Source organism: Myxocyprinus asiaticus, chromosome 34 (genome assembly GCF_019703515.2).
Source record: "Myxocyprinus asiaticus isolate MX2 ecotype Aquarium Trade chromosome 34, UBuf_Myxa_2, whole genome shotgun sequence".
In the NCBI taxonomy this organism is placed as follows: Eukaryota; Metazoa; Chordata; class Actinopteri; order Cypriniformes; family Catostomidae; genus Myxocyprinus; species Myxocyprinus asiaticus.
Genome location: NC_059377.1, coordinates 43,634,501 through 43,662,000, shown reverse-complemented (window position 1 = coordinate 43,662,000; position 27,500 = coordinate 43,634,501). Strand labels below are relative to the sequence as shown.

The window sequence follows — 27,500 nt, the reverse complement described above, 5'->3', positions numbered from 1 at the left end:
TCATGCCTCCTCAGGGCCAAAGGCCAAGCACCTTTTGCCTGCCGATTACCTTTGGGCCAAAGAAGGCCAACTGGGTATTAAGATGTGGTCAGTGTCAAAGGTGTAGTTTAGCTGAGTCAGGTCAGAGGGTCAGGCTAGTGGGGCGGTTCCAGAAAGGGGGCAGGGTCAGGTGGTCGTGGATAGGAATGGATGGGGTCAGGCGAATCCAGGACCGAAATTAGGTCAGACTCGCTGGCCGCTGGCAAAGGGTCAGACCCGCCAGCCGCTGGCAAAGGGTCAGACTTGTCAGCTGCTGGCAAAGTGTCAGACTGCTGGCTGTGGTGAAGGGTCAGACTCACTGGCCACTGGCAAGGGGTCAGACTCACCAGCTGCTGGCAAAGGCTCAGACTCGCCGGCTGCTAGCAAGGAATCAGACCTGCCGGCCACTAGTGAAGGGTCAGACTCGCCGGCCTCTAGCAAAGGATCAGACTCGCTGGCTACTGGCAAAGGGTCAGACTCGTCGGCAGCTGGCAAAGTGTCAGCCTTGCAGGCCACTGGCAAAGTGTCAGACTCACCGGCCATGACAAAGGATCAGACTCGCCAGCTGCTGGCACTGGGTCAGACTCACCAGCCATGGAAAAGGGTCAGACTCCCCAGCCGCTGGCAAAAGGTCAGACTTGCCGATCGCTGGCAAAGGGTCAGACTCGCCAGCCGTGGCAAAGCATCAGACTCGCTGGCCTCTGGCAAAGGGTCAGAATCGTTGCCGCTGGCAAAGGGTCAGAGTTGAGAGAGAGCGAGCTGCAGTGAACTCGTTCGCAGGAACCTGACTCATCCTCCTCTTGAGGGTGGTGGGGAGAAGGGCTGCAGTGATGAGGAAAGCCACAGCGGACCACTCCAGAAAAACCACAGGAGGAACTGCAGACCTCCTCCTCTTCCTGGGGTTTTGGAAGGGAGAGCAGCAAGAGGAGGATTCCAAGTCTCAGAGGGTGGCTGTGAAATCTCCTCCAGAGGAAGGGAGTGATGACTCAAGACATCATCCTCAGCAGCAAGGTCTCTCAAACGAATGGCAATAGTAATGAACTCCATCAGGCTCCAACTGGCATTACCTTCAGGCATCGGAGTTCTTATGGGATCATTAGCCGCGTTTCCACTGTTGGGCCTAATGAGGGCATGCTAGTGCATGCCAGGGCCAGTTGCGTTCCCACTGTAACTTCTTAGGTAGTGTTGCATTTTCTTCAAGAGTATTATAAGATCTATGCATTGTGTCCACTGCTCAGTGATCGAATTGTAGCTGGACTGTCTTCATTTTTTGGGAGCAACAGCTGTTTTATATTCTGTTTATGTTTCACCAAATTACAAATGAAAATGGGACAAAAGACACTTCTTTTTACAACTTATAAACTGTGCTTTTTTTGCTCTGAGCATTCACTCGATACACAGTATACTTGGTATTTGAGTAAAACAATATGTGCTGTATTCTACATGAGAACTGTGTACGATATGTACAATGTTTGACCATAAATTGAGTTCCAGCATACAACGAAATCTACGAATATTAACTGACATTTAAACTGGCTCAGTCAGGTCATTTTCTGCAAGTTTTTGTCAAAACAAAAACAATTGTATAATAGAATTAGGGCTGTGAACTGATTATTATGTTTAATCCAATTAATTACATGATGCCCAGATGGATTAATCACAAGTATATGCATATCAATATTTACCCAGAAAGGCCCCCAAATAAATATAATTTATTATATATATTGACTAAAATTACAATATGTAATTAATATTACAGTTTAGATAATACAAATACATCAGAGACATACTGTTTAATGTGGCAGCAGACAAGTAAAAGCATTAGACAATAAGACAATACAAAAAGTGCCTTTAAAAGTCAAAATATAGTTTGTTTTATTTCCATGTCATTAAACATAATGCTATCACTGACCTACTTCTGTCTGCGCTATTTTGAATTGACAGCCCAAAAAATAATATAATAAAAGATATAATAATAATAATAATAATTTTTTGGCCTGTAAATGTTTAATGAGTACTTGTGAGTTTAATGACATTGTAACAGTTTTTTGTTGCATATACAATTAGTTCTATATGCTGTTTTTGTATAACTGAGTTCAAGTGTTTAATTTCAGTAGTATTTGAATAAAGTACAAATTCCCTTTAAAAATATCTGCACACACATTTTCTGTTTCAGATGATCCGAAGGAGATTGTTGCAAATTTAACAGTAAGTGCATGAAACACATATTTAGCTCAAGCATCCTTCTGACGAAATTACGTTTGTCCACGGCTACATGTGAACTTTGACCTTTCCTGTCAGTGTAAGATGCCGAATCAACACTTTAAACCGTACCTGAAGCAACACCTGCCCAAACGCCTGCATTACGCCATCAACAGACGCATCGAGGACGTGCACCTGCTCATGGACCAGAAGTGGCATGTAGCAATGTGTGTACAAGTGTGTGTGTGTGTTTACTATGAATTATAAAGTAAATAAAGTCATTGTAATGAGCTTTATATAAAAGTGACGTTTAATGGTGCCGTTTTTGGCATTTTACTATTATTATAGTTTAGCTAACTTGTTAGTGAGCATGTGGAAACAAAATATCCACAAACAATGATGTTTTTCATGCTGTTTGAAACTGTATGTCGTGTGTCTGTTGAGAGCAGATCACCTGCTACCTGCGGATTCTTTGGAGATCATGGATTTGACAACAAGATCAGCAGCATGCAGGTCAGTCAATCAGTCTATCGATCAGTCTATCAATCATTTAATGATATATTTAATTATTTTTTGCATGTAATAAATTCACTATGTATTTAATGATTTATTTAAACATTTAAATGTATTTAATTCAATAAATGATTAAATACATGGTAGAATAATTACATGCATTTAATGATTAGGTATTCAAATATTGCACCAGTTCATTAAAAACATTAATTAAATACAAAATGAAATAATTAAATAAATATTAAAATACTTCAATAAATAAGTAATGAAATGTTAAAATATATATATATATATATATATATATATATATATATATATATATATATATATATATATATAAATAAATACATTTAATTAATTTACTAATTGTTTTAAGATTTATTTAAATATTTAATTATTTATGTAATGATACATTTAATTAATGCTCTATGTATTTAATGAATAATTTAATTATGCATTTAAATAGCTTACTATGTATATAATGATTTATTTATATATTTAAATATTTCCCTGTTTATTTAATGATGCATTTAATGAGTTAACTGTGTATTTTTTGATTTATTGAAATATAAATATTCACTTAATTTAATTATTTTTGAGTAATGTGACAATGTATGAAACAATAATGACAGAATTCAAATTCAAATTGTATTTTATTTTATTTTATTGTTGAATCTTTTTTTATATTTCAATTTTCATTTTTCATTGGCAACATGTAAATGCTATGTTAATGAGTGGGTGGTGCCCAAGATACTTTAATACAGTGGTTCTCACACTAGGGGGCTCTGAGAGGTTCCAAGGCATTTGTTATTGATTAATCAAGTTATTATTTCATCAACTGTCAATGAATTCTTTGTGAAAATAAAATGGATTCATGGGGTTTCATTTTTATTATTGTAAGCTTCAAATTATTTACTGATGGAACATGATTGATAAACTATTTTAGAAAAAAGTAAAAAAAAAAAAAAAGTAAAAAAAAGTTTAAAAAAAAATTACGTTTTTTAATTCTAAAAATGCAGAAAGGTTTTTTTTTTCTTTCAGAGATTGGGTTAGTCTGTGGTCATTATAATTAAGTGTGTGTCCTGTGTGTGTAGATCTGTTGGGATTGACTCCTGCTCCTAATAACGGCACACACAGCAGTCTGAACAGCATGCTGAGAAACCTGCCATACACCTCCACACACTGGAAGTGACATCGCCTACACCTTTAACCCCACCCTCTAAAGTGACCTCTGACCTGGGCTATAACTGTGATGAAGAGGTCAGATACTGCATAATCACTGCATAGCCACAAATAATAAAAGAGTAACAAAATCTATACTTTAGCAACACAACTCTATTAATGTATAATATAAAAAGCTTCAAAATGCAAGCACTGTTAATACAATGCATTTATTTTTCAATTAGTGCAGTTTAGATTTTGAGGAAACTATTTAGTAATGACATTTGTCATTAATGTACTTCCACACACTCAGAATCATCATAGCGCCGCCCAGTGGTTGCTCAGGAAAACTGTGCATGAATACAACATCCTTCAGCTGTAAATGTGTTCTTTAATTTACAGAACAACATCAAAGAAAATGCACAGAGATTTTCTCCTCCTGTGGAAGCACAGCTCAACAGTTAAGAATTTTTTACTCCTTCACTTTCTATCTCTGTCTGTTTCAGTTTTAGTGTGTTGGTTTCTGTTTGATTAGTTTTACTTCAGTGTAAATGAATCTTTATTAGTTTCACTCTTGATTCTCATGCTGGTGTGTTTCATCACATGTGTGTGTGTAGATGCAACACACCTGCTGTTTGGCCGTCCAGCAGTTCTCTTTCACATGTCATACACACAGTTGTGTCACTCAGATTACTGCAGTGGTTACAGTCACCAACTCAGCATGCCACTGTGGACAGCATTCACCCATACCACACAGGTACACACACACACACACACACATACACACACACATTTCAGCAACTGTTGTGTGCTGGTACTGGCTTCATGATCTTCTCACGTGTGTGTGTCTGTGTGTGTGTGCATGCGTGTGTGTGTACAGGTGGAAGCAGCAGTGTTGTCGATGTCAAGTGAGTGTGTGAGAGCAGATCCTCGTGTTCAACTCACACACACGTGCAACACGTACAGCCAACAGCCTGATGTTACGCACGTATTCCTGTATCTGCCGGGTCAGTCACACAAACACGTCACGTAATGCACGTAATTCTTCTGAGATTGTGAGATTGAGAGATTGTTCTGACTTAGTGTGCTTTATCTTTTCGAACTGATCGGACTTATGATTTCTGAAAAGTCATCTAGGTTACTAGTGTAACACCAGTTCCCTGAAAGAAGGGAATGAGACTTTTAGTCAGAAACAGATGATAGGGGTCATGCCCAGGAGCCCGATGCTCTCTGATTATATTATCATCACACCAATTCCATTGGCAGATGATGCTTGAAGCTCCGCCCCCTTGCTTCCTGTGAGCGTATTAAGGCGCTTGAGTGTCACCGTCACTAAGAATGCAGAGCCGAGGTGGTCTCTGCACCGTTTCAGCAATAATCAGTCTAGTGGCTAGGGGACATAACTTCTTGATCCCTTCTTTCAGTGAACAGAGGTTACACTAGTAACCTAGACATTCCCTTTCAAGTCAGTCTCTCGACATTACATCAGAAACTGACACTAGTGTTCCCTGTAACACAATGTCATGATGCTGATTTTAGTTGTACTTGTTTTCACACATTAGTAGGGTAAATAATCAGGTATAGCCAGAAATACATCAGTGACATTGATAGTACATTATGCTTTAGTTGGAGAAGCACAATCATCTGAAGATTTGCCAAAAAACCTCACCAAGTGAGGTAAAACAGTGAGAGAGAGAATTATTTTCTCTGACACTAATGCTACAAAAATGTATAGACATTGTGATATTCTGTACAGACACACATGGGGTGTTAGTAGTCTCTGTGCTGATATGGGTCTTACATTGATGTCACAGGAACAAGCTGTTAATCCAGAAAGGAACAAACTTCCTCTGTAAAGGAATCGTCTTTTATAGAGATCAAAGATGTAACTAGCTCATAGGGGTTTAGAGACTACTTTGGCTTTTGAACATCCTCCAAACAGTATGAAGAGCTGATCAATCAATCTGAAATGATTGGTACGCTCTGAATAGATATGTAATGCTCCTACTTGGCAGAGCATTTGTAATATTTTCTCTTCCTCCATACGAAAGGGAGGGGGAGAGAAAGCTTTTAGGGTTATTATCTGTGCCGTAAACGGGGTGGATAAAACCTTGGGAATACAGCTGCTTTGGGCTTCAGAACAGGTTTTGCAAAGCCTAGACAGGAGCTGTCCACTGACAGAGCCTCACTTCATCAGCCATACACTTCACTGAAGTCAGGGCCAGTGGCAAGGCGGTCTTACATGAGAGTGTGCGCAAGTCTGCTCTTTCCATTGGCTCAGATGGGGAGTCCTTTAGTGCTTTCAACACCAAGGACAGATCCCATACAGATATTGCGGCTGGCTTTAGGCATCTCGAACCAAGCATTAACCATTAATCTCGAACCAAGCTCTTGCTTGCCTATGGAACAACCTTCTAATGGGGCTTGATTTTCTGAAATAGCAGCCACTTACACTTTGAGTGTAGATTGGAACAGACCCACATCTAAGCACTCCTATGAAAAATATACTACTTCACTTTATGAAAAGTGAAGTAGTATATTTACTGAACACTGGACTGGATTTTCATCATGAAATAAAAAATATGCCACTTTAGAGCATAGAGGTGTCCTAGCTACATGCTAGCAACATGGTAAAACATGCTAACAACATGTTAAAATAAGCTAAGCACACCTAGCTACATGCTATCAACATGCTAAAACAAGCAAGACACACCTAGCTACATGCTAACAACATGCTAAAACACGCTAGACACACCTAGCTACATGCTAACAATATGCTAAAACAAGCTAGACACACCTTGCTACATGCTAACAACATGCTAAAACAAGCTAGACACACCTAGCTACATTTAACTTTTTGTGTGTAAAATTGGAGGCAGCAGCCAAAAAAATGTGAAGAGTAGAAGAGGTTAATTTTCAATAAAATATTCAGTTCACTCAATCCTAATGACTGTTTTTACAAAGGCGTTTGGTGCTGATATACACATGTAAAAAGTGTTGTGTTTGTCTCTGTGCAGATTTCTCTGTTTCTGCTGAATCCAGATATGGCGCTTCACTCAAACACAGTGCCCATGTATCCTACCTTTAAAAGTGAGTACAACACACCTGACACTATATTCAGCACCAATGCAGTGTGCTCACAGTGTATGTACATGGGTTCTGTTATCTACAGAAGGAGGTTCTCCACCGATACAGTCTGGAGAATAATGGAGTGAATGTGATCGTGGGGCCGATATTCGACTATGATCACGATGGAATGAGAGACATCGACGAGAAGATCAAAGAGTGAGAAACACATGCATATTACAGCTATAAGACAGTATTTTCACATGCACTTTAAAAGCTCAATTTTAAATGGAAAGAAAGAGAGTGCAGAGTCTCCAGAAACAGCTGAATTCCTCTTCTGGTTTGTGTTGGAGTTCTGTTGGTTTTATTTTGTAATTAATGACAGTCTGACTGCTCATTATCCAGCGTATTACAAGACTAACTGTCAGATAAATAAATAAATGAATATGAAATGTTAATGTTTAAATTATTGAAATAGTTTACTGGTAGAGATCGCACAGTGATCCAAGAAGTAGGAAAGATAACTTGCAAAACTGCTTTGAAATCTGTTTATCCTTAAAACAAGATACATTTACTTCAGAATCAGAATAATTAGAATCAGCTTTATTGCCAAGTATGCTTACACATACAAGGAATTTGTGTTGGTGACAGGAGCTTCCAGTGTACAACAATACAAAAACAATGCAAAACAGCAGCAAGACATAGATAATAATAAAAAAATAAAAAATTATTATACACATATGTACATACACACACACACACTCACAAACACACACATACATACACACATACACATACATAGCGCAAATCTAATACAATCTGTTATGTACATTGCAAATTTTTGGCAGAAGAGGTTGGATGTGTTGGATAAATATAAAAAAAGACTAAACTGTGTATTGAAATAGTTATTGCTCAGTGGGACAGTTTAACTGTTCATGAGATGGATAGCCTGAGGGAAAAAACTGTTCCTGTGCCTGATGGTTCTGGTGCTCAGAGCTCTGAAGTGTCGGCCAGAAGGCAACAGTTCAAAAAGGTAGTGGGCAGGGTGAGTGGGGTCCAGAGTGATTTTTCCAGCCTTTTTCCTCACTCTGGAAGTGTATAGTCCTTGCAGGGGGGGCAGGGGGCAACCAATAATCCTCTCAGCAGTCCGAACTGTCCTTTGTAGTCTTCTGATGTCTGATTTCGTAGCTGAACCAAACCAGACAGTTATTGAAGTGCAGACAGACTCAATGACTGCTGAGTAGAGCTGTATCAGCAATGCCTGTGGCAGGTTGAACTTCCTCAGCTGGCAAAGGAAGTACAACCTCAGCTGGGTCTTATTCACAATGGAGTCAATGTGGGTCTCCCACTTCAGGTCCTGTGAGATGGTAGTGCCAAGGCACCTGAATGACTCCACTGCTGCCACAGTGCTGTTTAGAATGGTGTCAGTGTTGGGGTGTTCCTCCTAAAGTCCATAATCATCTCCACCGTTTTGAGCATGTTCAGCTCAAGGTTGTTTTGACTGCACCAGACAGCCAGCTGTTCAACCTCCCTTCTGTATGCAGACTCATCGTCATCTCGGATGAGGCCGATGACAGTGGTGTCGTGTACAAACTTCAGGAGCTTGACAGAGGGGTCCTTGGTGATGCAGTCATTGGTGTAGAGGGAGACGAGTAGTGGGGAGAGCACAGATCCCTGGGGGGCACCAGTGCTGATTGTACAGGTTTTGGAAGTGAGTTTCCCCTGCCTCACAAGCTGCTGCCTGTCCATCAGAAAGCTGGTAATCCACTGACAGATAGACATGGGAACAGAGAGTTGGTGTAGTTTAGTCTGGAGTATAGCTGGGATGATGGTGTTGAAAGCCAAACTAAAGTCCACAAAAAGGATCCTTGCATATGTCCCTGGTCTGTCCAGATGTTGCAGGATATGATGCAATCCCATGTTGACTGCATCATCCACAGACCTGTTTGCTCGATAAGCAAATTGAAAGGGATCTAGAAAGGGTCCAGTGATGTTCTTCAACACCAGTCTCTCAAATGATTTCATGACCACAGACATCAGGGCGACAAGGCAAAGTCCTGTGATTTTTGGTTTCTTTGGGACAGGGATAATGATTGAGCGTTTGAAGCAGCATGGGACTTCACACTGCTCCAGTGATCTATTGAAGATCTGTGCGAAGACGGGGGCCATCTGGTTAGCACAGGATCGAAGACATGTTGGTGAGACGCCATCAGGGCCTGAAGCTTTCCTCGTCTTTTGTTCCCAAAAGGCCTGGCTCACATCATATTCACAGATCTTCAGTGCAGGTTGAGTAGCAGGAGGGGGGAGGAGGGGGGTTGCAGGAGGTGTTGGTGTTTGTGTGATGTGAAGGTCAGAGTGGGTGTGGGGTGTGAGATTGGGCCTTTCAAATTTACAGTAGAACACGTTCAGGTCGTCAGCCAGTTGTTGGTCCACCACAGGGTTGGGGGTAGGAGTCCTGTAATTTGTGAGTTGTTTCATGCCACTCCATACTGATGCAGGGTCGTTAGCTGAAAACTTGTTTTTCAGCTTCTCAGAGTATCTTCTTTTAGCCACTCTGATTTCCCTGTTCAGTGTGTCCCTGGCCTGATTGTACAAGACTTTATCCCCACCCCTGTAAGCATCCTCTTTGGCCTGACGAAGCTGCCTGAGCTCTGCTGTAAACCGCAGTTTGTCATTGTTGAACTTTAAATAAGTCCTAGTAGGAATGCACATATCCTCACAGAAACTGATATATGATGTAACAGTATCTGTGAGCTCATCCAGATTGGTGTCTGCATCCTTAAACACACTCCAATCTGTGCAATTGAAGCAGGCTTGTAGTTCCCGCTCTGCTTCATTAGTCCATCTCTATGCTGTCCTTACTACTGGCTTGGTTGATTTTAATTTCTGCCTGTAGGTTGGAAGAAGGTGAACCAGACAGTGATCAGAGACTCCCAAAGCTGCTCTAAGGACAGAGCGATATACATCCTTTATTGTTGTGTAGCAGTGATCCAGTATATTTCTGTCTCTGGTGGGGCATGTAATGTGCTGTTTGTATTTGGGCAGTTCACGTGTGAGATTTGCTTTGTTAAAATCCCCAAGAATAATAATAACTGAGTCCGGGTATTGTTGTTCCGTGTCTGTGATTTGATCAGTCAGCTGTTGCAGCGCTGTGTTCACACATGCGTTTGGTGCGATATACACACTCACCAGAATAAACGAGGAAAACTCCCGCGGCGAGTAGAAAGGCTTATAGTTAATAAAGTGCGCTTCCAAATTAGGACAGCACATCCTCTTTACCATTGTTACATCTGTACACCAACTTTCATTGATGTAAAAGCATGTTCCACCACCTCTTGTTTTCCCCGTTAACTCCGCGATGCGATCCGCTCTGAACAGCTGAAATCCTGGCAGATGTAACGCGCTGTCCGGAATGGCTTCACTCAGCCAGGTTTCTGTGAAGCACAAGGCAGCAGAGTTTGAAAAGTCCTTGTTTGTGCGGGTGAGGAGATGTAGTTCGTCCGTTTTGTTAGGAAGAGAGCGGTGATTTGCTAGATGAATACTCGGCAGCGCTGTTCGAAATCCACGGCACCATCTTGTATCTTATCTTGAGAAGCAGATCTTGATATTTTGTTTCCAGAGAAATCTAACAAAATGTATTAACGTTTATGCAAAAAAAAAAAAAAATTGCTAAAGGTGTAAGAAAAAAAAAATATCATTCTAATGGAAAACAACCAAACCCTTAGAAACACTTTTGTACATTTAATTAAGACATTATTGAAAGAGATTGTGTTTCTATGTTTTTATTTGATGGTGTCAGTGATACAGTATGTGTGTGTGTGTGTGTGTGTGTGTATACATGCTTATCCTACATTGTGGGGACCAAATGTTCCCACAAGGATAGTAAAACCCGAGATTACCTACACTGTGGGGCCCAGCCAGCGGTCCTCACGAGGGAAATGGCTTATTAAACATACTAAAAGATGTTTTTTTGAAAATGTAAATATGCAAAAAGGTTTCTGTGAGGGTTAGGTTTAGGGGTAGGGTTAGGGGATATAAATTATCGTTAGATCTGTATAAAATCCATAGAAGTCTATGGAAAGTCCCCACGATGATATAAAACAAAACGTGTGTGTGTGTTGAAGGCATGTAGAGGGGTCTGTGTATATTCCCACTAATTTCTACAGTATAATAATGAGCTGTGCAGGAGTGAACGAAACATGGGGCGAGTGTGAGACCGGCCTGAGAATCACCTCCTTCATACTGCCACACAGACAGGACAACACTGAGAGCTGTAATGTGAGTAACACACATACACACACACACATATACACAAACACAAAGAAAATATGATGCGACCACCAGGTGGTGCTCATTCATTGACCGAAGAGAGTGATTCGGGACATAGACCTGGAGAAGTGAGTTGAAGTTAGAGGGTGCGGTTCCATTGGCTGTCCTGAAGGCAAGAGTCAAAGCCTTGAATTTGATATGGGCATCTACAGGTAGTCAGTGGAGTGAAATCAAGAGTGGGGTGACATGAGCCCTTTTTGGCTGATTGAAGACCAGACACGTTGCTGCATTCTGGACCATCTGCAGTGGCTTAATTTGGTCAGCTGGAAGGCCAGCCAACAGAGCATTGCAGTAGTCCAGTCTTGAAATGACCAGAGCTTGGACCTGGAGCTGTGTAGCATATTCAGACAGGAAAGGTATGATTTTTCTGTTGTTGTAAAGTGTGAACCTGCAAGACCGGGTGGTTGATGAGATGTGTGCAGTGAAATTAAGCTACCACCACTCCCAGGTTCCGGGCTGTTCTGGTTGGTGTTAGTGTAGTTGAACCAAGATGAATAGTGAGGTTGTGGTCAACAGATGGGTTGGCTGGGATCACAAGGAGTTCTGTCTTGGCAAGGTTGAGCTGAAGGGGTCATTCCTTCATCCAGGCCTAAATGTCCAAGAGGCAGGCAGAGATACAAGCTGAGACAGTAGGGTCATCAGGATGGAACGACAGGTAGAGCTGCGTATCGTATGTGTAGCAGTGGTAGGAAAAGCCATGTGCCTTAATGACCGTTCCGAGTGTTGTTGTGTACATCAAGAAGAGGAGGGGTCCAAGCACTGATCCTTGAGGAACCCCAGTGGTCAGCTGATGTGTCTTGGACACCTCTCCTCACCAGGAGACCTTGAACGATCTGCCAATGAGATATGACTCAAACTATCCAAGCACAGTTCTTGTGATACCCAGGTCAGAGAGGGTGGACAGGAGTATCTTGTGGTTCACTGTGTAAAAAGTAGCAGACAAATCAAGGAGGATGAAGACAGATGATTTGGAGTTAGCTCTCGCCAGTCACAGGGTTTCAGCTACTGACAAGAGAGCAGTCTCTGTTGAGTGTCCTTTTTTGATGCCAGACTAATGTCTGTCGAGTATGTTGTTCTGTGAGAGAAAAGCAGACAACCGGTTGAATACGACAGGAAGGGTAGGAGAAAGACCGGTCTGTAGTTGTCGACTACTGTGGTGTTATGTGTTGTTTTTTTAAGCAGTGGTGTTACTCGAGCCTACTTGAATGTATTGGGAAACTTTCCAGTTCTGAGAGATGTTGTGTGAGTGCGGGTAAGATTGGTGGAGAGGCAGCTTGCATAAGATGTGAGGGGATAGGGTCAAGTGGACAGGTGGTAGAGCAGTTAGAAAGAAGCACTTTGGAGACCTCAGTCTCTAAGAGAGGCGAGAAAGAGGAAAACAGACGATGGGATGTTGGAATACAGTAGCTGTGGGTGTTAGGTGTAGAGAACTGGCTGCTCATTCTAACTACCTTGTCAGTAAAAAATGTGGGAAAGTCAACAGTAGTCAGAGAAGTAGTAGGATGTGGTGGAGGAGGATAGAGAAGGGATGAGAACATTGAAAATAGTTTATGGTAATCTGAAGTGTTACTGATCTTGTTCTGGTAATCATTTTAGCAGCAAAAACTCTAGCGGAAAAAGAGGAGAGAAGTGACTGATACACAGGTCAGCAGGGACTTTTGACTTGTGCAACTTTCTCTCCGCAGCCCTCAGCTCGGTTCGGTGATCACGAAGTGTCTCCAACAGCCAGGGGCTGGAGGATGTGCAACGTGCTGGCCTGGAGGTAAGAGGACAGACACTATCAAGGCAAGAAGTTAATGTTGAGTAAAGGCATTTGTAGCTTAATTTAAATCAAGTGAAGAGAAATGGTTAGTTGAGGGAAGGGATGCAGAGACTATGGAAGAGAAGCGAGTGGGTGAGAGAGAGCGAAGATTGCAGCAGAAGGAGACCATAGGTGGTGTAAGAGGTAAAGAAGAAGGGAGAGGAACAGAAAACTGGATGAAGAAATGGTCAGAGGTATGTAGAGGGGTAACAAGGGGATTATTGGAGATACAATTATGTGTAAGGATGAGATCTAGCTGTTTCACTGCTCTGTGAGTTGCAGGGGTGTGCAGTCTTGTAAGGTCAAATGAGGTCAGAAGAGCTAGAAAGTCAGCCGCTTGAGGTTTTTCCAGGTGGATGTTAAAGTCCCCAAGGACCACCAGTGGAGTGCCGCGGGGGGGGGGGGGGGGGGGGGGTGATAGATGACCAAAAAGTGGATTTTAGCAGGATTAGTGGCAGTAATGGCATGATATTAAAAAAGTTGTGTTATTGCAGAGAGAAAAGAGCGGAGTGAATTTCCATGAGTTTGAAATGAGCAAACTGTTTACCCTACCCCACCACAGTTAGATGAGGGGTGTGGGTGAAAGTGAAGTCAGTTGAGAGAGCTGAGGGAGTTGCAGTGTTGTCTCTGCAGATGTCTCAGTCAGAGCCAAAACACTGAGTTTTGACTGACTGGTAAAGGCCGGAATAAAGTCAGCTTTGCTGACAGCAGTTCCACAGTCCAACAGAGATGGAGAGGGGCTGTGGAGAGCCAGTGCTAAGTGACCTACGGTACGTAGTTCTACAGTGTGTGTGTGTGTGTGTGTTTTCGCCTACATGAGTCAACAGGAATGTACTGAAAACACATATTATGAGTAGAATGAAGAATAACTATTAGAAGATGAGAGAAGGGTGTAGTGTAGTGGCTGGCTCCTTGTCGGTGTCCTTGCTTGGTGGACTTGCGCAGGTAGACTCGCATGTCTTTACCCGAGATAGATTAACACAAGGAGGGCTGCACACAAGGGCTGCCGCTTCCGCTACAGTTCTCTCACTACTTAAGTACTAATTGCTGTACAGCTCAGTCCAGCCCACAAATTAGCAACTCAAAGTCAAAAAGTGTCAAAAGCCTGAAACTGAAACAGGATTGCCCTAAAAAGCTCACTAATAGATAAAGATTTATCTTAATTGTCAGTGAAGTGCAGCACAATCTCCTGGCTAACAACAGTGTGTATATGTATATATATATAAACACACACACACACACACACACAAACACACACACACTTGTTGGTGCGGCTATCCTTATTAGGACTCTCCATAGACATAATGATTTTTATACTGTACAAACAATAGATTCTGTCCCCTAAACCTAACCCTACCTCTAAACCTAACCCTCACAAAACACTTTCTGCATTTTTACATTTTCAATAAAACATCATTTAGTATGTTTTTTAAGCGATTTGAATTATGGGGACACTAGAAATGTCCTCATAAACCACATTTATAGTATAATACCCTTGTAATTACCAGTTTGTAACATAAAAAAGCCAAACCCACCCCCACACACACCCAAACCTGCCCACACACACACACACAAACATGAACCTTTGAACACAGTGTGAGATTACAGAAGTGATGCTGGTTAGTGATTCATTACATTCAAGTCAATTATATCAATGTATCATTCCTTTAGTGACATTACACAGACAGAAAATCCTCAGAGTTCACATTATTTGGGAATGTCTGGAGGGAGACAGAACCAGACGGGCTCATTAAATGATAACTAAGTTCAGATGGATCGGATGTGTGTCACTCTGACAATAAAATAAAACTGTTTCGCAAACCACATCACCACATGACCTTTGATCTGTCGTTTCTCCCTCAGAGTTCAGAGGTTGAGTCTCGTTGGGTGGAGCAGCTGCTGCACTTACACACCGCATGTGTGCGAGATGTGGAGATCCTGATAGGTTTGGACTTCTACCGTTTCGCCACGCCACATGCATACCTTTGAGGAGGACGTGTGATGTGCCGCCAAAGGTTCATAACTGTCATAAAACTGATGCTTCACCGTATAGTTTTATTTATTATTCACCTTCTAACTAATAATGAAACTGTCAGAACAACAAACTCACAAAAACACGACAGTTACACAGTCTGTGTTCACATTCAACATACAAGATTAACAATTAACATACTGTGCATGTGTGTGTGAGGGTTTGTGTGTGTGTGTGTGTGTGTGTATGTGCATGTGTGCGTGAGTGTGTGTGTGTGTGTGTGTGTGTACAGATACTCAAGATGGCACCGAGTATGGCTGCTGCGTTGCAAGCTCCGACACAACATGGCAGTGTCTTATTTTTTTTGTCTTGGATGTTGTCTGCCTTATTTTCTACGACAGACAAACACTTTTGGACATTGGTTCAGCAATTTCACACCGTAAACTGGACTTCAAATTCCTCAATGCCAACCCACTGTTTACAAACACGCAAGCGAAGCCCTTTGTCTGGGCTGCACGGCCGCGGAAACGCAGGAGGAAAAGGGGAAACAGAGCCGGCGTTCTCATCAGAGTAAGACGCCACGCAAATGGACCCCCACTACCCAGTATTCTATTGGCAAATGTTCAGTCTCTGGATAACAAGCTCTGCGAGCTGAAAGCGTGGATTTCTTTCCAACGAGAGACGAGGGACCGCTGCATTATCTGCCTTACAGAAACTTGGATGTCTGTGGAGATTCCAGACTCAGCCATTGAACCCGCGGTGTTCTTCGTGCACTGAGCGGACAGAGCGAAAGACCTCTCAGGTAAAAGCAGAGGAGGTGGTGTATGTTTTATGATCAACAAATCCTGGTGTGATCAGAGGAACGTACATTCTATCAAGTCTTTCTGCTCTCCTGATCTGGAATTTCTCATGCTTCTGTGTCGACCATTCTGGCTACCAAGGGAATTCACAGCAGTCATTATCACTGCTGTGTATATCCCACCACAAGCCAACACAGACCGGGCACTCAAGGAACTGTATGGGATTATAAGTTAGCAGGAAACCGCGCACCCTGAGGCTGCGTTCATTGTGACCGGGGACTTTAATAAAGCCAGTTTCAAATCAGTCGCACCAAAATACCACCAGCACATTAGTTTCAACACACGAGGGGACCGGGTTTTGGACCATTGCTACTCTCCCTTCCGGGATGGCTACAAATCCCTCCCCTGCCTACCAGTTGGCAAATCGGACCACTCTTCCATTCTGCTTCTGCCCGCTTACAGGCAGAAACTGAAACAGGAAGCACCCACCCTCAGAACGATCCAGTGCTGGTCGGACCAATCAGATTCTATGCTACAAGACTGTTTTGATCACACGGACTGGGAGATGTTCCGGTCCGCCTCTGATGACGACATCGAGCTTTACGCTGATAGCGTAATGTGTTTCATCAAAAAGTGCGTAGAGGACATCGTTCCGACCAGAACAAGACGGATCTATCCGAACCAGAAGCCATGGATAAATAGCGATGTTCACACAGCACTTATGTGCGGACCTCCGCTTTCAATTCCGGGAACGTGGAGGAGCATAAACAAGCCAGTTATGCCCTCCGAAAAATCAGAACACCAAAATGCCAGTACAGGAGCAAGATTGAAGGACAGTTTAACACCACCAACTCTAGAAGCATGTGGCAGGGAATTAACATCATCACGGACTTTAAAGGGAACAAAAACTCCGCCATGAACACCGCTGCCTCTCTACCGGATGAGCTAAATACTTTTTATGCTCGTTTCGAGGGAAATAACACCGCCCTCGCGGAGAGAGCTCTCGCGGCTGAAGCTACAGAGGTTAGTTCACTCTCCGTCTCTGTAGCGGATGTAACCCGATCCTTCCGACGGGTGAATATCCGCAAAGCCGCGGGCCCAGACGGCATTCCGGGCCGCATCATCAGAGCGTGCGCGAACCAGCTGGCTGGTGTTTTTACAGACATTTTCAACCTTTCCCTCTCTTTGTCTGTAGTCCCCACATGCTTTAAAACATCTACCATTGTGCCTGTTCCAAAGCAATCAAAAATAACTTGCTTAAATGACTGGCGTCCTGTTGCTCTGACCCCCATCATCAGCAAATGCTTTGAGAGACTAATCAGAGATTACATCTGCTCTGTGCTGCCTCTCTCTCTTGGCCCATTGCAGTTTGCTTACCGCAACAACCGCTCCACTGATGATGCCATTGCATCTACAATACACACTGCTCTCTCCCACCTGGAAAAAAAAAAACACTTATGTGAGAATGCTGTTTGTAGACTACAGTTCAGCATTCAACACCATAGTGCCCTCCAAGCTAGATGAGAAACTCCGGGCTCTGGGCTTAAACAGCTCGCTGTGCAGCTGGATCCTGGACTTCCTGTCAAGCAGACGCCAGGTGGTTAGAATAGGCAGCAACATCTCCTCATCACTGACCCTCAACTCTGGAGCCCCACAGGGCTGTGTTCTCAGCCCACTCCTGTATTCCCTGTACACACATGACTGTGTGGCAACACATAGCTCCAATGCCATCATTAAGTTTGCTGATGACACGACGGTGGTAGGTCTGATCACTGACAATGATGAAACAGCCTACAGAGAGGAGGTGCACACTCTGACACACTGGTGTCAGGAGCACAACCTCTCCCTCAACGTCAGTAAGACAAAGGAGCTTGTGGTGGACTTCAGAAGAAAAGACAGAGAACACAGTCCCATCACCATCAATGGAGCACCAGTGGAGAGAGTCAGCAGCTTCAAGTTCCTGGGTGTCCACATCACTGAGGAACTCACATGGTCCATCCACACTGAAGTCGTTGTGAAGAAGGCTCATCAGCGCCTCTTCTTCCTGAGACGGCTGAGGAAGTTTGGAATGAACCGCCACATCCTCACACGGTTCTACACCTGCACTGTAGAGAGCATCCTGACTGGCTGTATCTCCGCCTGGTACGGCAATAGCATCGCCCACAACCGCAAAGCCCTGCAAAGGGTGGTGCGAACTGCCAGACACATCATCGGAGGTGAGCTTCCCTCCCTCCAGGAAATATATACCAGGCGGTGTGTGAAAAAAGCTCGGAGGATCATCAGAGACTCCAGCCACCCGAGCCATGGGCTGTTCTCACTGCTACCATCAGGCAGGCGGTATCGCAGCATCAGGACCCGCATCAGCCGACTGCATGATAGCTTCTTCCCCCAAGCAATCAGACTTTTGAACCCTTGATCTCCCATGATCAAAATACATCAGCACTGCACTTTATTACTCTTACTCTTATATCTCACACCGGACTGTCATAAATTACATTATTATTATATATATTCTCTCTTAACAACTTACTATCAACCGACAGCCAATAGAGTAACGTCAATACAGTACAATACAACCTACTGTACATTCTATATATACTTTTTAATATATTTTTTATTTTTATTGAGTAATGTGTATCTATATTGTGCGTATTGTATACTGTACAGTGTATGTTATTATTTGTGTATTGTTGAGTGTAATTATGTGTATATCAGATGTTTAAATTGTGTTGTGTTAATTTGATGTTATTGTAATTGGTATATGTCTCATCACTGTCACGACTGCTATATTGATCGGAACTGCACCCAAGAATTTCACACACCATTGCACTTGTGTATATGGCTGTGTGACAATAAATGTGATTTGATTTTGATTTGATTTGTGTGTGTATGTGTGTGTGTGTGTGTGTGTGTGTGTGTGTGTGTGTGAGAGAGAGAGAGAGAGAGAGAGAGAGAGAGAGAGAGAGAGAGAGAGTGTGAGAGTGTGAGATCAGTCTGTCAGACCAGAAGACGAGGATCTTTTTTTATGGTGGAAATAAAATGCGAAGCTGCACAAGAAACTTTGAAGCTTTTTAGACCAGTTTGTGTGTGACAGAGTGCATTTTACAGTATAAAAAGACCACTTTCACCATTTTGTTTTTCTTAATGAGATCATGTGAAATATTAAAAATGTGTGCCTATATGTATACTCAAGATGTGCATTACCCTAATGCAGTAAGTATTAGTCTCTACGTAAGCACCAAGTTATTTTTACATCTTAATTATTATTATTTATTAATGCACCTCCACCCTTCTATTATAATCCTCTTTCTTACCGCGGTACCTACAGCAGTTACTGTATTGTTTTGAGCTCAGCACATTTCACTCCCTGAAATGCATTAGTGGAATCTGCTGAAATGAAGAATGTGAATTCAGCGAGGGGAAATGATTTCCGGCTTTACTCACTCTGAGTGCTGAGTCACCATTAAACTCGACCACATTACTGCTGCTTTCAGTTATTTGTGCAGTGAAATTCCTGTGATTCAGACAGAAGACTGTGTCCAGGAAAAAACCCTCATGCCATCCCTGATGTGTATGACTTTCTTTCTTCTGCAGAACACAAATGAAGATTCTTACAAGAATATTGCAGCTCTGTAGGTCCATACAATGCAAGTCAACAGGGTCTGAAAAATTGAAGCTCCAAAAAGCACATAAATGCAGCATAAAAGTAATCCATACAACTCCAGTGGTTTAATCCATGACTTCAGAAGTGATATGATAGGTGTGGATGAGTAAAGATAAATATTTAAGTACTTTTTTCTTTAAATCAACACTTTCAATTTCCTCAAGCGCTCTTCTAACCTAAGAGTTCACCTTCTTTGTTTCTGGTGATTCACATTGTTTGTGCATATTGCCACCTACTGTACAAGAGGAGAATCTGTAGTAATTTTGTTATGAAATTGAAATGTGGATTTCTAAAAAAAAAAATGGCATTTTATTTGTGACCATAGGAAATGAATGGGAAAGACTAAAGAACTGAGCAATTTTTTTAATTATTTGTGAAATACAATATACTGTATAAATCAGACACAATGCAGAACAAACACACACAGAAATGAAGTGATGAGACTAAAACATGCAGAGTGTCTGAGTCTTCTGTTTTATGCACTAATTCTGTCTTTTGGCAGAATTGTGCCATTCATTTCTGTTTATTACTCTTCATTTTCTTAGTAACACCAGGTCAGCTTTGACTGTAAGAATAATGTGCCATTATTACCAAAACTGACACTTCCAAAAATGCTGAACGTTGACAAATAATAGTTTTTAACATGTCTAAATACATATTGCAACTTGTGAAAAGTTTTAGAATTACCACGCATTATGTGTCTGCATACAAATCTATTTACATGTCTTTGTACTGTAATTGTACTTATTTCATGCTTTCTTCTAATGCACACAGAGAAACTTTAATCACTACAAATGAAGTTATAAAGTAGTATCGTTTTTACAAATGCACATTAAGTTCAAATATAATGTACACTTGGTTTCCACCTACAACTTGTTTTATGATTCTACAACGTTTCAACAGTCTGTTAAATCATAATATGTTCTTCTAGCACAAAAATGACTTGTAACATGACTTACGAAAATTTTCATAAAATATTTGTATTGCACATATTTCATTTGCATTTCACCATGCTCTTATCATATTAACAGAGAACAAAGTTCTTATTTGTCTGTTTTATAACTCCCTACAACAGAGGTTCCACTGGAAATGTATCACTGTATGTAAAAATGACAGTTAAAATATTTGTAATTGCATGATGCACATTTCTAGTAAATGTAAATGTAAATGTGTATGTACAGTAGTTGCAACTGTAATGTCACCAAAATACATTTAAAGTTCACATCGAGTCAGTTCTGTACACAAGGATAGATATTTAAAATGTACTTGAAATAGTTCCATTTTAGCACAGCCAAGTACACTTAACACATCTTTAGTTGGACCTCAGCACTATTTCGGATAAATAATGTGCAAAATTAGTCGTTCCAGTTTAGCAGACTTAATACCATTTTATAGTCCGCCAGCACTACACTTAAGTGAAGCACCCAAGAGAAGAAGTGTGCTGAAGTATTCTCATTTTTAATTGGGAATATGCCCCCTGCATTGTGACACATACTCAACTTCAACTTAAAACTGTATGTTTCTACTGAAGAGAAGTTACATACATTTGCTAATTTGCATATGCAAATGAATAGTTTAAACATCCAAAAGTTGGACCCATTCACTTCCAGTGTAAGTGCCTCACTGTAAACCAGATTTCTGCTTATTTAAAAAAAAAAAAAAAAATTAATTTAATAAATACACTGTATTGTGGAAATCAACATTATGCCACAAATGCTGTCGACTGAGCTTCTTTTATTGAACCCGAAACATTCCTTTAAATAAAGAAATAAAGAAATGAAACAACATATAATAGACACAGTTATACAAATATTATCGACCATACAGACGTCAGTTAAACGTCAAATCAAGCGGCTTTGTACTGCCACAAGATGCAAATGTGAGACAGAATTTGCACTTGTAAAGAACATTTCATCTTGACTTCTTGTCATCGGTGTCACCTGCTGCAGCTTCTAACTGAATCATTTATTCTCTACTGATTTCAGTGAATCAGAACAAACGAAACAACAGCGGCAAACATGATGATGAAAAATGACAACACTGATTACAACAGATCAATATATTATCTGGCATCGGTGACGCTCATGTCGGTCATTTATGCAGAAAATAAGGGTGAGTTTCATTCATGCATGCATTAGGAGGGCGTGATGAGGTCGGTGCCCATATAAAGGGGTGCGCTCTGTCCTGATCAATGAAGTCTGAGCAACAATCAGCACGCGGGATGGTGAGTGACCTCTGAGCATCACACATCTGATCATGCATTACTCATTATAATCATTTAATTATAATTTTACAATTTACGTTTATTCTCCCCTGTCTTGTCTTTTCTGTCTAGTTTCTCTTCACAGTATTGCTTCTGCCGGTTCTGTCGGTCTCCGGCTCTGATCGCGTGTATCAGCGCGTGGATCCGGTGACCGGACAGACGCTCGTGTGTGATCGGTGTCCGCCGGGGTTCCGCCTGAGCGCGCACTGCACGCGCTCCCGTCAGACAGAGTGTGTCCCGTGCGGCGCGGATCTGTACACGGAGTTCTGGAACTTCATCCCGTACTGTCTGCTGTGCGACGCGTGTACCGATAATCAGCGGCTCGTTCGGGCGTGTAACGGGACCGTTAATGCCTTGTGTGAATGTGAGGTCGGGTTTTATTGGAATCAATACTTCTGCAAGAGACACACCGTGTGTAAACCGGGACACGGAGTCAAATCATCAGGTATTCATCATTTAACAGTACAAAAAACAAAAATTGTTAATTAAGTTGAATAAATCATTAACACTTTATTTTGTAATATCATTAAAAACAGTGAATGTAACACTTCGCATGTGTCTTCACATTATGCACTAGTTGCTATGGCAGCGATGTACATTTGACTAGTGTTTTGTGACATCACTACTCCCTCATTACTGGAAAAAGTACACTTTTGGAAAAACCGTGATTGGTTATTTCAAACGTCGTACCTTTTCTTACGATTTCATAATCTGGTACAAATTATTAGGCTATGAGTTGTCAGGAGACTACTTTAGTTTAAATTTTCTTCCATGTTGGCTAGATTTATTTTTGACTGATTCTCTGGGGTTTGTTTTATGACTGTAAATGATATAAAAATAAAAATTAAATAAATATATCAACATTTTATAATGTCAACAATATTATGTGATTGTAGGTACCCCACATACAGACACAGTGTGTGAACTCTGCTCAGACGGACAGTTTGCTGACATCACGCAAACACATGCGGAATGCGTCGCTCACAGCACATGCGGGTCAGATGAACAGCTGGTGCTGAGGGGATCCAGGTGGCATGATAACGTGTGTGCCACATGTGACCAGATCACAGTGAAAGGTGGAGTAAAAGCTTAATTTGTCTGAGTAAAATCTATCTCCACTGAAAAAATGGAGGCCCACCCAAATTTAATTTTCTAGCTACGCCCTTGTTTGTGATCTACACTAAAAAATCAGTTTCTCTTCTAAACGTGCTTTCTTTGCTTTAGATAAATGTGATTCTCTAACATGTGCACTCTACTAGATTAAATTAAGTAACGTGCATGAGAACCAAAAAAGTATGTTTGAAAAAAAAAAGTGCTGCTTGTTGAATTTACTTAATTTAAATGAGCTAATGCAATAATGCTTGATCATTTTGTCACAACCTAAATTCACTGTGTTCAATCTAATTAAATGTTATCAATGGAATTTTACTTAATTTGTGTTGGGACAACATGAATTGTTTTCGTTGCCATTTAGTTTCAGCATGCTTTGCATGGGACTTGATGGGGGGAGTAAAAATGATTAAATTAAGTATTATTTTAGTGCATTATGTGTTTTTGAGCAAGAAGAGAAAATGGGGAAATTTGATAGTGTTTAATGTTTAGTTATTTTGATAAAACCGATTTAGAATCGATTTTGTAACAGAAAACATAAATACAATCTTCTCTAGCACTCTTGATAGTGTCACCCCCCTTCGATTTAAGAAAATTAAAGCATTTATTTTCTAGTGCTTTTAGATCTTAGTGCTGCCTTTGACACAATAGATCATGACATCATCTTGAATAGGATGGAGAATTATGTTGGCATTTGTGGACTTGCATTAGCATCGTTTAGGTCCTATTTATCAGACCGCTAACACTTTGTATGTGTAAACGAAGAATTGTCAAATCAAACAAAAGTTATGTATGGAGTGCCACAGGGATCAGTTTTAGGGCCTCTGCTTTTCTCCTTATATATGCTTCCCCTGGGAGATATTATCAAGAATCGTGGAATAAATTTCCACTGTTATGCTGACGATACCCAACTTTATATTTCTTCAAAACCTGATGAGATTTCACAATTATCCAAATTAGCAGAGTGTATCAATGAAGTAAAAGATTGGATGGTCAGAAATGTCCTTTTACTCAATTCCGACAATACAGAGGTACTAATTATTGGACCAAAGACCTCTAAAAATAAGCAGCTAAAATATAATTTGACTCTCGATGGATGTACTGTTTTATCGTCTTCTAGAGTGAAGAACTTATGTGTTATATTTGATACCAATCTGTCCTTTGAAAATCTAATTACCAATGTTTGTACATCAGTATTCTTCCACCTCAGAAATATTGCTAAATTACGACACATGCTCTCTGTTGCTGATGCTGAAAAACTAATTCATGCATTCATGACCTCAAGATTAGATTATTGTAATGCATTACTGGGAGGATGTCCAGCAAGATCAATAAATAAACTTCAATTGGTTCAAAATGCAGCAGCCAGAGTGTTGACTACAACCAAGAAATATGATCATATTGGCCCAATTTTATCATCGTTACATTGGCTACCTGTTAAATTTCATATTAATTTTAAAATTCTGTTAATTACATACAAAGCTTTGAATGGTTTAGCTCCACAGTACTTAAGTGACCTTCTGAAATGCTATAGTCCATCACATTCATTATGATCGCAAACTTCTGGCCTGTTAATAGATCCTAGAATATCAAAATCCACAAAAGGAGGTAGATCCTTTTCCTATTTGGCTCCTAAACTATGGAATAGTCTCCCTAACACTGTTCGGGATGCAGACACACTCACTCAGTTTAAGTCTAGACTAAAGACTCATCTATTCAGCCAGACATACACCTAATTTATACATCAACTCACAATTAGGCTGCCTTAGTTAGGTCTGCCGGAACCAGCAACATCTATCATGATCTTAACTCTGAATAAAACTGAATGACATCTATGCAAATATGTGTTGGACTCCACTGCTACGTGTTGCTGAGAGATGACGATGAACTACAGCCGGTGCCAGCCAGACATCACTTCAGTCTTTTGACTTCAGAGGATGAACTGATGCCAACTCCAACTGTAAGACATGGGATACTTCATATGCCACTGCCTGAACCTTGGACTTATGACCGGCCGGTTGAACTGCGAGGCACCTCACTGATCTCTGCCTGCATCACCTCAGTCTAATGATGGACTACACTCTTATAATGGAATACATAGACTATCAATTAATTGCCAACAAATCCCTTCATCAGCCAACTAACAAACAACAATGCATCTATGTGAACTTCTGCAGTTAATCCAGGATGAACTTCAAAGACATTAGTCATTAATCTTACAGTTCATACAAAATCTTTGTTTAAATACTTGATCTTAACACTTACTTAGTTTACTAATTTTAAACCATGACCTGCACTATACATAAATAAGTAATATTGTCATTATATTCATGATGTTAGTCAGAGGGGAACTGACCCCCACAGTGAGTCTGGTTTCTCTCAAGATTATTTTTCTCCATTAATCAACATTTTATGGAGTTTTGTGTTCCTTGCTACAGTCACCTTCAGCTTGCTCACTGGAGTTATATATACAATTATTATTTAATTATTTAATTAGATACACAAGTTACAATCATATTTAATCAAACTACACAATGATGACTCTAAGACTTTATAGATATTACAGTTTCATTTTCTGTTAATGCATGATTTCCTGTAAAGCTGCTTTGAAACGATGTGTGTTGTGAAAAGCGCTATACAAATAAAAAAGAGAAAAATGAACGAACCAATGAACATTATGCTATTTTTCTACTGTTAAGTGTGACCACTAACCAAAACCTGAACCTAAGCATGATTTTATAGGAAAATAATCTTTTTTTTACAATTTCACCATCTCGTACGAATTATTATTGAGTTGTCATGGGACTATGTTGGAGTAAATTCTGATGGTGTTTTTTTTTTTTTTTTCAGGTTGGGTAGATTTATTCCGTCCGATTCTCTGGAGTCTGTTTGTACAGCAGAAAATTCCTGCGCAACGACTTCAACGGTTTGTGAATCTTCTCCTGCAAATGAATTCGCAATGGAGAGAGATGTTCCAGAACACAGAGAGTCCGATGGAGCTAATCCAACGCTGGATCAGTCAAGTATCAGAGGAGGAACTGCAAAACCTGCTGCCGAAACTGAAGGCAACACATCTGGGGCACTTTGCAGACAAAATCAAACATAAAATCAGAAAGTTTGAGATGTTTGACATTAGCTGCAGTAACAGCAAGATTATGAATGCAAATTCTTTTAACCAATCACTCAACATGATAAATTGATTATCAGCTGGACTGTAGTATAGTAAAAAGAAAAATAACCTAGTACCTTGAAAAAGAATTTAATGACAATAATAGCCAGTAGATGGCGGCAGTGTTCTATGTCACCCCCAACAGTGTAGTAATTCAACATACTATCACAAGTTTTGTATTTGGATATATCTTGAGACTTAGACTACTGTTTGTCAAAGTTCAACATATTCTTTTGTTTTTTGCTGTTTTGAAATGTCAGTTATTGCAAAAAGTTCATTATGCTTACAGTCAAACCTGACCATGGTGTTACAAAGAGAAGACCAAAAATAATAATTTAGTTACCAATCATAACATCACAATTCTTTGTTGTATCTCTCTCTCTCTCTCTCGCTCTCGCTCTCTCTCTCTCTCTCTCGCTCTCGCTCTCTCTCTCTCTGTGTGTGTGTGTGTGTGTGTTTTGCATTGTGGCTGATTTAAAGATTTTGACAAAATAACAAAACAAAAAAAATCCTCTGTGTTATAGTATCACCAGTTAATTTGTGTGTGTGTGTGTGTGTGTGTGTGTGTGTGTTCTACACTCTGCATGTTTTAAAGTCTAAATCCTTCATTTCAGTGTGTTTTTGTTCTGCACTGTGGCTGATTTATTTAGTATTATATTTGACCAATCAAGAAAAGTCACCATATCTATAAAATTATTTTTTAGTTTTTACAGTGTATGATATCGTAAAATTCTCTAGTCTGTTTATCTACTCTGATAAAAAAGGTGATTTCGGTCAAAAATGGCCGAACAGATTAGGAAAGTTAAATGAAAGACTAAATTGAAAATGTAACACAATTTTGAGAATGTCTCAGTATTTGGCATGTATCTTTTGTTTTAATACCATCATGAAGAAAACCTGATGATCACGTTATCCAGCATGATTTGAGAATGTTTTAAAGTTTCAGTGGACACTGACAAAACTGTTTATATTCTCCAGGAACCCAATATAGTGGTCTGCATATTTCTAAAACAGGACTGAATGTGGGTGTTCTTCTATTCGAGTTCTGCACTGTAGAAAGTTATATAATTTTAACAGTAAAAGACTGTAAAAATGCTACAGTAAAAAACTTTAAATTGGTTAACAAGTAGTTACCGTAAAATATATGTTAACATTTTTAAATATATTTAAAAAGACAATACATGTAGTTTTATGGTAAAATGTTGTAAAAATTACATTTTTTAGATGTAAAAAAGTATGATTTTCCCATTTAATTAATGGTTAAAATTTATATTATGTTTAACATGCATGTATTATAAGTACATGCACGGTAAATTATTGTGAATCCCCTGCGTGACCCGTCACATTGCATTATATTTTATGGTAACAGTTATATTTCTTCTTATTTTTAATATCAGTTATGTACATTGGTGTGTTCTGTGTTATATTTGAT

General features: G+C 40.4%; 1 protein-coding gene and 1 pseudogene across 1 annotated transcript in view; both read left to right on the top strand.

Annotated features, from left to right (window-relative positions):
- LOC127425000 (ectonucleotide pyrophosphatase/phosphodiesterase family member 2-like) overlaps positions 1-15,079 on the top strand; it is a 63,497-nt pseudogene extending 48,418 nt beyond the window's left edge.
- A 6,540-nt stretch (positions 15,080-21,619) lies between these two features.
- Positions 21,620-27,500, top strand: part of LOC127425110 (tumor necrosis factor receptor superfamily member 11B-like) — a 7,058-nt gene continuing 1,177 nt past the window's right edge. The window contains exons 1-4 of the mRNA XM_051670767.1: positions 21,620-21,750; positions 21,862-22,234; positions 22,686-22,865; positions 25,750-27,500. The exon at positions 25,750-27,500 is cut by the window's right edge and continues 1,177 nt beyond it. Coding sequence (XP_051526727.1) covers positions 21,718-21,750; positions 21,862-22,234; positions 22,686-22,865; positions 25,750-26,099 — 936 coding nt within the window. The 5' untranslated portion in view covers positions 21,620-21,717 and the 3' untranslated portion in view covers positions 26,100-27,500. The remainder of the gene's footprint in view (positions 21,751-21,861; positions 22,235-22,685; positions 22,866-25,749) is intronic.